The sequence below is a fragment of the Adiantum capillus-veneris genome, chromosome 15 (assembly GCF_014529385.1).
Source record: "Adiantum capillus-veneris isolate H3 chromosome 15, ASM1452938v2, whole genome shotgun sequence".
NCBI lineage: Eukaryota > Viridiplantae > Streptophyta > Polypodiopsida > Polypodiales > Pteridaceae > Adiantum > Adiantum capillus-veneris.
This window is the reverse complement of record NC_140945.1, coordinates 101,998,847-102,009,213: the sequence shown is the minus strand read 5'-3', so window position 1 is coordinate 102,009,213 and position 10,367 is coordinate 101,998,847. Positions and strand designations below refer to the sequence as shown.

Here is a 10,367-nt window from a genome sequence, read left to right as displayed (position 1 = left end):
ATCTCACTTGGCTCTAGGGACATAACTTTGGCCAAAACGGGCTTGGCGTCTCGCCTGTATAGGCTTGAATTTGAACTCAAATCAAGAAAATCGTATATAAATGTGGATTCCTTATTATTAGATAGCATAGCTAGAGTTAGCAAGTGAATCCCACTTTGAGGGTTTTTTGACCGCTTTCAGTGTTGACAAGCCTTCATTTGTGGCCCTTTTGTTGGTCTGTTTGAATTTATAAAGTTCACACTTCTTAGTGCGCGTTGGGTGGCTGCTTGCGCGCCTCTGGGTATGAACAACAGAAAAAGAATGTGAGTAATGGCGATGTGGGCGATTGCCTCTGTGTGTGTGTGTGTGTGTGTGAGAGAGAGAGAGAGAGAGAGAGAGAGAGAGAGATGGATGTGTCATTTGTTTGCTTTTCTGCAGAATGCACAGCCCCTCCTTAGCTACCATCAACTTTCTGTGGAGCTCACCATTGATTGATTAAGGCAAGTAAGCTCTCTAACTTGCGTTTTGTCTGCAGTCTCTACTTTTGGCACATTTTATGGTACCTTCGGGTATTGGCATTTCTGTCTGTGTTTTTGAGTTTTTTTCCCCTGTTTTGTTCTTGTCAATTTGTTTTTTTGCTTTTCAAGCTTATCATTGATGGCCTGCTGAGCTAGACAATGTGGGCATTTTTGAAGAAAGTCTGTCGGCTTTCCTCTGACACATACTCATCACCATTTGAGTGTTTTGGCATAAAACCTATGTGCTACTACACTTGATCAATTATATGAAATGCATTCATCGTCCCTTAGTGGTTCAAAACCAGACAATGTCATGTTTCAAGAGAGGCATGAAGGGTTACCTTGGAAACTTTACTAGAAAAAGGCCGTTTTTGTGTAAATGTTTTGCGTTATCGTCCACAGTGGTACAAAATGAGGCAATGTCATGTTTCAAGAGAGGCATGAAGGGCTACCTTGGAAGCTTTACTAGAAAAAGACCGTAAATGTTTTGATGGTGGGCGATGTAACTTCAGGCATTTGTCACCATTGCATTGGTTTTCTTGACAATCAATACAAAGTATGGTGCTTTTTGAAAAAGGGAACAGTAATTTCAAGAAATTTTTCTTTTTGCATTTCCTATTTCCTCAATGTAAGCATATGCTTCATTGATCGGAGACTTGAATATTAGTTATGGGTTTTTCTTTACATGACTGAAAAGGAAAATCCCCCTTTCTGTTTTTTTGTTTTCTAGCTTGAAGCAAAGTTTGATTCAGAGGCTTAGAAGCTACACGTAGATCTGTGAACTCAATCCTAGGAAATCGAGGAGTTGTGATTACTATTTTTTTTAATAAAAAAAACCTTGCTCAGACAGAGAAAGAAGAGGCGAAATTATCTGCGGCAAGGGTAGTCTAGGCGGTATGAAAGAATTTGCAAGCTATCTGTTTCAATGAACTAGTGTAGTTACACAGATAGAGCTCTTGTGGTAAGCACAGAACCAATTGCACTTGAAGATTCCCGTACACTCCAGACGATTCTTGCATCTTTCTTTGGGCTTCTAAATGCTGGCAATGCATGATTGGTAAGACGTATTCATGGTTTTCTTGGCAGCATCTGTCAATTTAGCATTGAAGCGTAAATGCTTTTATTCAACCTAGGTCTTGTAGATACGCGATTGCTTACCATCAAACGGCCAAAGTTTTTCAATATACCTACATGTTTTACATGTATTGAGGTTCATGGAGGCAGGTCTGGCCAGTACTTTGAGGACTTTGCTCTACTTTAAACAGCTCTTGCAGCATGCACAGGAGATTGCATGCTCATGCTCTCATAAAGTATGCGAGGGGTCAATCGGGTGAGTGGGGACATTTAGGAGGTTCTATTGTGGGATATATAATGTTTCGTATCTTCATTGAATGCACATTTGTGTCTGCCTGCTGTGTGTGATGTGTCGTACGTATGCTTTTTGCTGAGGCCCATTGGTGTTGTTTGCCTCTGCCAACCCACATCATGCTGCAATGTAGAATAGGACTCCAAAACTACTTCCTATAGACTTGGCTTTAACTTAAGATTTCTCTAACTTTGCAAGGCTCTGAATGTGTACTATCTGAACGTTTTTGCAGGAATTTTGTCTAGTCTTTGCATTTGATCGGGTAGATGAGCAACGAGTCTATTCATTGCAAGAAAATGAGAGGCTATATACATATCACTACTCTTTTGCTATACTACTCTCTTAGCATAACTGCAGATTGTGCCAGATTTTCTTATAAAGAACCATATCGTCCTCGACGTCATAGCTCTGCAGCCTTTCAAAATCCTTTTGTCGACAAGAGCCATGGTTCATTAATAAGTCACCTGGAAAACGCAAGAGCGTTAGCGTCAAGCTGGTGGCAAGATACGTTGAATCTTCAAAATGCTGAGGTAATCAATTAAGCTTAGATCAGTGCTGATTAAATTCTTGCATTCTGGCTATGTCAATAGCAAGCTTGTTTTTCTATTAGGAATCGAGAAGCAGAACTTTAATATTCAACCCAGGAGCGAATGGGGCTGATCCGACAGGGAACTCCGACAGCACGGCCGAGCTGCAGCTGACGATCAATCAAGCATTTGAGGTGGCATCGAGAAACAATCTGATGCCGGGTGTTGCAGACTTGGGTGGGGTTGAGGTGCACCTTGCTGGTGGGCAGTACGCCATTAGCAAGCCTCTCACTTTGCCTGACCAAGGAGGAGGTAATGTGGTGGTAAGTGTTATTTCTTTTAAGTATATATGCTCTTTATGTCTCTCTTTCATGTACTTTTGAACTCTTTAACAACTCAGAACAAGGATGCAATTTTTCAATATCCTCCTGCATTTTTCTGTGTGAGAGCTTGGCATGCACATAGAAGGGAAGCACTCCTACGACGATGTTATCTCCACCAGCATGCAAAACAATTTGTTCATCTCTTTTTGACTAAAATGGTTGCAGGGAAATATTTTATAGCCTACAAATTTTGCGCTCTGCGTGTTGGTTTGATGTAATGAGAAATGGACGTTTTGTAGGAACAATTCAGATCATTTGTATGATTTGTACATTCTGCATGTAAGAAGGCAATAATACTTTAGAGCTTCAATCAACATACAGGCAGATAAAACATTATTTTTTAAAGTTAAGACCAGGGGTAGTATACATATTCAAAGGTAACAATGAAGATTAAATATGTTATCATAGGGAAAGATTGATTAACCATTGCTCTGCTTCTCACAAGGCGTAAAAACGATCAGCCAATGAGAAAAATACACTTATATTAGTGATCCTTTGTGTGCCAACAGCCAATTTTTGTGTGTGCGCTAGCCAAAACCCCTATATTTTCGTTATCAAAGGGCTAGTCTTGCAACATGGCCTGCATTTATTGTCATTTCCATGTTATCAACTTGAATACAAATTTTAAGGAGTATCGTCAACCAGGCTTGATTATCAACGGGCACACTTTCCCTCCAAATTTCCAAGATTTTAAGAAATTTTATGGCATTTTAGCGTATTTTTTGAAGGGTAGCTCACGTTGTGCCCCAAAATGGGTAAAATGCCCGGCAAAAAGCAAACCTACTGCCAAAGGTCACAAGTCATCTTATCTGACTTAATTTTCTCAAAGTAAAATCTCGACATCAGTATGATCTGAAAACGTATTTTTCTGCGCTCATCAGTATGCATGTGTGGACTGGTGTGTCATGTGGATAGAGAGGGCAGTGTCCGAAGTAAAGACTGTTTTAAATTGACTATATTTGAAGATGATCACACTAAATTTATCTGAAATTTTGTAGGTTTCTCACCTTCAAATTTAAAATTTATGGTAAATTTCAAAAATTTTGTGGGTGGGATTACACTAAGCCTAGGTTTTTTTTGAGCACTGATAATGGTGCTCAATGCTTGCCTATGTGCATGCGTGCGAGCATTTGTTCTTGCATGCATGTGCATGTAAGCTTTGATAGCAAGATTTCTTGCTGCTTCAAAAGAGAAGACTTTGCACAGCTATGCCGACAAAGTCTTATACCAGAGCAACTGGGGCGCATATTTTCAAAGGCATATTCAACTTTCCATGTTATAAACATGGGAAATGAAAACTTGACCTTTCAGTAAAAACAATGAAAGTCATAAGAAAGGAAAAAAGAATGCTAATATCAAGATGCTAAGACTCTTGAAATGAGTGCAAGTTGAAAATGAGGCACTCCCAATTTTCTTAAAAAGGAGCTTTTTGACTAAGTATTTTGCCTCCAACTAGTCCTCAAAATGCCATTTCCAAAACTACATAATGTGCGATTTATCTCTGCGGGTTTCCCAAGTGGTGGCTCTTAATATCCACATAAAAGTGAGTATTAGCTCAGTGCTCTTGCACCAACATGAATAGCAAAAGCCTCATGTTCTGAATGTGTCTTCTGAAACTTAAAATACCCGCGCTGAATATCTAGCTGTTGCTAAGCACTATATATAGTAGACACAATTTTAAAGATAATCTGCCTGATGGTACTACACCCATGTAGGAGTCAGGAGTAGGATCTAATTGCAGGATCCGTTGTCATCCCCACAAATTGCATTGGTAGTCGATGCAATTTTGGGGCCTGGCTACTTTTTCCAAGTCAAGATATCCTTTTTTGGCCAATTAGTATACTCTTAGAACTCTTGCGAGCAAGCGTAGACCATCGGATTAAGCCTGTTGTGAGCAATTGTAGACCATTGGATTAAGCTTGCTGAATAGGGCCACATGGCAAACTTTGATGTATTCACTTACTACTGTTGGAATCATTGGAGTCTTTAAGAGAGGAACTAACAAGGGGGACCATATATATACACACACTCTCTCTATCTTGTTTAGTGTTTATGAAGGTGCATTAACTTGGATTATACACACACACACACTCCCAACTTGTGACTATTCATCTTGTTCCTACTTGTGCAATTGAGCAAGGTGCTCTCCTCTCAAAACAACACATGCCTTTGTAAAAAATATTAAAGGAATATAATTATGTGGGTCTCTCTAAAACAGAGTTGGGATGTTGTATGCAAACTACATATTGAAGAATAATTTATTTAAATAGTCACACTATGCAACAAGACTCTGCTATAAAGAGCCACATTCTTCAAGTCTTCTTCAATTTGTGCTCCTTGTTGTGAACATCACTTGATTGCAGTGGCTGATTGCTGGTGATGACAGATACGCGGAGGCACTCTGAGAGCGACCAGCTCCTTCCCAAGCGACAGATTCCTTATTGAGTTGGGATCACCTCAGCTGAGAGAGGAATGGGTGAGGCTAGGAGGCAAGCTAGCTAACAGCCATGGCCAACCAGCTTTTGAAAACATAGCTCTACAAAACCTCATGCTTGATGCCAACTTCACCGCCGGAGGCATCCTTCTCCTCAATCCCATTCGCACCACCATAGCCAATTGCTACATCACCCACTTCTCCTCTTCAGGCATTTCTGTGCATGGTGGCCATGAAACTTTCATTCAGACGAGCTTTCTCGGCCAGCACATCACGACCGGAAGCGACCCAGGGGAGAGGAGCTTCTCGGGCACTGCCATACTACTTGATTCCAACGATAACGCAGTCACAGACGTTGTCATCTTCTCTGCTCAAACTGCTATTGAGATTCTTGGCCAAGCCAACATCATCACAGGAGTGCATTGCTACAACAAGGCCACTGGCTGGGGCGGCGTCGGCATCATGATTAGACAAGGGGCTGCCCAAAACAGAATGCTTGGCTGCTACTTGGACTATACCGGCATTGTCCTCGAAGAAACAAGGCAAATCACCATCACAAACAGCTTCTTCTTGGGAGATGCCTTTGTCCTTCTTAGAGCCACTGGAAACCCTGATGTGGTGGGCCTCTCCATAGTTGATAACATGTTTTCTGGGGGTAACCATGGGGTTCCTATTGTGCAAACGAAAGGTAGCTTCTCTCATGTCAAGCAAACTTGTGTGGACGATAACTCGGCCACTGGCATGGCGCTCCGCTCAACACGCGCACGTGTGTCTGTTGCGGGGTTTGGGAGCAATTGGACAGCAGATCTGTCAGAAACTCTTCTTTTTCCTACCTCCATTGCACATGTCCAATATTCGTTCTTTGCATCTAATGAGAATGCAACAGATAGCAGTAGCGTCTTCCCCAGCCATGCCCTTCAGTCCGTCAAAGCCACTAGCATCACGGTCGCCTCCGACATACCTGTTCATGCCATTGTTTCTTTCAATGTGGATCAAAGCACCTACAGTGAAAGTGAAACTATGTATGTTGCTTAAATCTCACTTTCTAAATTTTGAAGGTGAAATTTAGTGCACATACCTTCCAGCATAGAATCAGTTCAAACACTCTTTTAAACCATCACTTTTCATTGGAAGCATTTGAGCCCCAAAACATAGATGGTACTAGTACTACCGGCCGCCACCTCTCTCTCTTTCTCTCTCCCTCTTTATCGCGTGCACAGGGGCTTCTCTAAGTTTTGGAGTTTAGCCTTCATGTCGCAGATTTCGACACGAGTAAAGGGCTCCCCCTTCCGCCATATTATGTTAGTTTCGATTCTTAGAGGTAACAGTATATAGGTGTCAATACGAAAGTGATATTACAAAACAACTATTCAAGTGGTAGCTCAAACTACCTCTAAACCCTAAACCCTAAATTGGTTATTATATTGCTATGTTATGAACATTAGTGGCTTAGATTATTAGTAGGCAACTACAGATCGCGCATTCTTAAAAGGTATACAAGATTTTGATGTTTCTTGCTTATTATGATTCTAATATAAATTCTTTTGAGACAATGGAGAAATCATTGTGATATTGGTAGCAATTAAGGTCCTCCATTGTCTTCCCCAACTATACCAATATCTTCGAACATCAAGCCATCTTGCATTTTAGTGTAGATATGTCACATATTATTGCCCCTTTGATGGTCACCTAGACCATTGATCGTTAGTCTATGACTTGAATGCGGTCTTGCCCATTGAATTCTTCATCCCTACTCTTTGTGCGGCAACAACTTTTGAATGGAATGGACATGCTTTTTCCCTTCCCCATGACATGGAATACTCACTCTCTCTCTTCACCTTAAAGATATAGCCTTCTCCTCCAACATTCACAATCACCTATCCCTAATTCAATAAAGGTTTTGGGCTTTTAGCCTATCTGTGTGTGACACCTCTAGTCTACAGGGATGCATAAGTGACATAGAAAACATGTGGTCACATGTGGAAAAGGCATCCAAGGTATGATGTCATCAATGATGCCAAATAAGAAGCTTGCACTAGCTCTATATAATGAGCCTTTCCGTATAGACTTGCAACACAATCAATCAATTTAGTATTTCCTCCATATTCTAATTTATTTCATTGTGTAATTAATATTATCATTAGTATGCAAACACCATGAATACTTCTCTTTCATATCCTTCCTAATCTTAACAATTGGTATTAGAGCCAATGGTCAAAGATTGCTAGGCATTTTTTCAACTTCCCTATGTTAGATTGTTTGACACTCTCTCTTTGCCATAACAATCGCCTTCATACTTCTAATAATATTCTAATTAGCTCTTGGTCATCTCATTGACCACATGTCCATGGGCCATTACCCTCATGAGACAATTCTGCCTAATTAAGAATTAGGATTAATCTTCTTCAATTATTATTTATACATTGCTTGCATAATAAATAGCTTTTATGGTTTCTCCTATCGGCAAAATTGGCACTCACAATATGTATGTGGGCACAACTCTCATTGAAAGCTATCCATAGCATCTTTTGCCGCTCAATTTGGCAAGGATTTCAATCTTAATTGCTTGATCAAAATTGGTTTTTTTGGTTCTCCTTGCAACACCAAAGTGTGTGTGTGCGTGCGTGCGTGCGTGCGCGCGCGTGCGTGGTTGATGACATTTAGCCCCAAGAGTACATTTGGGAGGGCAAGAAGTTCAAATCATTCAATTATCTTCAAAGACTTAGGAAAGGTACCTAGGGCAACACCACTTAAGCGCCATTGCCCTAAGCTTGCATTCACATAGTTTTTTGGCCATCAAAGGCTTATGCACCACATAAGGGAAGAGCCAACCTTTGTTAAGAGAAAGAGCCCACATACAGAATTAGGCATCATAAGTTCGACAAAAGTTTTTTTTCTAAAGGGTATAATCAAATGAGAGTCCCCATCCTCGCAAGAAAATAAAAAATAAAAAATAAATAAAAACTTATTGTGAAGAGTGACTTCACGGCTGCCAGTTAAGGGGTACTCACATAGGAGCATCAAAGGGAATTGGTTTTCTCTCCCTCTAAAAATTAAATTCTACAAGGTTATGCTCCTAAGCACAAAAAATGTTTTGAAAAGCTTACCCATTGATATTAAGTGCTTGTGAGGAGTTCAGACATTGGCCTTGGTATTAAAATCCAAGTGCTAAGACCTCTCCAAGGTGCAATGGAAGAGAAACGACTTAGAAAATTTAACGAGAAAGGCTTTCATACTTGGAATACCAAGTTGAAAGGGTACTTAATGAAAAAGGGGCTGTGGCGAATAGTCAAGCAAACGCATCTTGTAATGGAGCACATCTACAGACTGAGGCTATGAGCACACAGAACTTGGCCAAAGACGAGGAGACTTTATCGATGATTGTGAAACCTCATCAACTGCATGGAAAGGATTGAAAAAGAATTTTGGGGCTAGAAAAAATAAGAGCAAAGTGAGCTTAAAGAAGGATCTATAGAAGTTAAAAATGAAACTTAACAAAGATATTGCAACTGGTCAATTGTCTTAAAAGCATGACCACACAACTAACCTATGTGAATGGTGCAGTACTAGAGGAGGACAAAATTGCAGTTCTTCTAGCATCTTTACCACCTAGCTTTGACCAGATAGTGACCATCATGGAGGAAAAGGATCCAACACCAGATTTCCAACATGTAATCACCTCTTTAATGTCCGAGGAAGAGAAGCAAGGTAGGAATGTTACTTCAAGGGGAGGAGCTTTTGCAGTGAGTTCAAACAATAAAACTTGTTTCAAGTGTGGCAAAGAAGGGCACATAGCAAAGGGTTGTCTAGCATCAAAGACTTGCAACATTTCTGAAAAGAAGGGTCATCTTCCTTCGAAATGTTTCAAGAAAGACAGAGGCAACACCAACAGAAATCCGAGGCCAAAAGTCTATTTAGCTGAAGAAGACAAAGATGAAGATGAAAAAGAAGACAATATCAACCTTCTAATCTATGATGACATTCTCTACCTTTTGTTTTGCCTTTACCTCTCAGTTGTATTTGTTTGATGATAGCTTGGTCTCACTTTTATACGTTTGAAGTTGAGGGGAGGTGTTCAACATCTCTTGGATCAGAGATACTTTGATCCTACTCCCTCATGCCTAGTGTTGAGAATGCATGTCCCATGGTGTAAGATCTTCAACCTTGAGATTGGAACGACTTGATATTGGGCCTTCCTTTGTTCCCATCCTCTATTGATGACACCTTACTCCATCCAAAGATGATGTTGGTATTTTAGCCTTAAGTCTTTAGACTCTCTTATAATGTTACTCTTTCATGATAATGCACTGTGTGCTTCTTTCTTTTCATAAGGTCATGCATTCCTTGTCTCTTCTTTCTCTCTGTATCATGCTCATACTTTTTTTTAGCTATGGAGCTTGAGACATTTCTCTCTATATCATACTCATACTTTATTTAGTTATGGAGCTTGAAACATTTTTCTACAATCCTCCATACCCATTATTCCTATAGTCTGTATGAGAGCATATATGTGCAATTAGTAAAGATTTTTGGTTCTTGTTTTTCACCTACAATAAACCGTGATGAACGTCACCAAGGGAAAGTTTCATTTATATCAGCACACTCTTGAACACTTTAAGTTGCTCTTAATATAGTTTCAAGATCTCGGATTGATAAATATAGCTGGTAGCAACTAGCTTAGGCCTGTGTCACACATGTCCACTTAGACCCGCGTGCACATGACATGACAAACGCTTATTGGTTGAGTGATGTGTCCATCCTAGGAAAAGTGAGACGACCTAGACCCCCGTCCATCCTTGGCATCATGGTTGGGCCGTACGTACGTACTGACTGGATCCATACAATACGAATCCATACAATATGAATCCGTACCGTACATATTCAATCCGTATAATGTTTTTTTTTTGGTGGGTTTCTCTCTCCTCTCAAGTTCCATTGCTATTATTGAAATGTGGTATTGTGTCCCAAGTTAGTATCATGGACCATGGTAGGTCACTTGATTGATGTTTAATGCCATATAGACATATAGAGTGATATATTTGTAGGCTTCTCTCATAAAATTCCTATTTTCTTCCTAAGTTTTAAGGGATTTTTACCAATAGTGCGTATTTTTACATACCTTAAACCTCAATCCATACAGGACTACGTACCTTACGTATC

The 10,367-nt window shown here is 40.1% G+C and overlaps 1 protein-coding gene across 1 annotated transcript; it reads left to right on the top strand.

Moving 5' to 3' along the window:
- The first annotated feature begins 329 nt into the window (after positions 1 to 329).
- Positions 330 to 6,724, top strand: LOC147441182 (polygalacturonase QRT3-like). Its single transcript, XM_086482873.1, has 4 exons — positions 330 to 479; positions 2,096 to 2,393; positions 2,474 to 2,713; positions 5,160 to 6,724. The coding sequence occupies exons 2-4, from the start codon at positions 2,130 to 2,132 to the stop codon at positions 6,240 to 6,242; spliced, it is 1,587 nt and encodes a 528-aa protein (XP_086338999.1). The 5' UTR covers positions 330 to 479; positions 2,096 to 2,129; the 3' UTR covers positions 6,243 to 6,724.
- The last annotated feature ends 3,643 nt before the right edge of the window (positions 6,725 to 10,367 follow it).

Bases quoted from the DNA above. Each gene is read 5' to 3' on its own strand.
- LOC147441182 (XM_086482873.1), top strand. From the start codon at position 2,130: ATGAGCAACGAGTCTATTCATTGCAAGAAAATGAGAGGCTATATACAT. The intron at 2,394-2,473 runs GTAATCAATTAA...TTTTTCTATTAG, and splicing joins TGAATCTTCAAAATGCTGAG to GAATCGAGAAGCAGAACTTT. The intron at 2,714-5,159 runs GTAAGTGTTATT...TGGTGATGACAG, and splicing joins AAGGAGGAGGTAATGTGGTG to ATACGCGGAGGCACTCTGAG.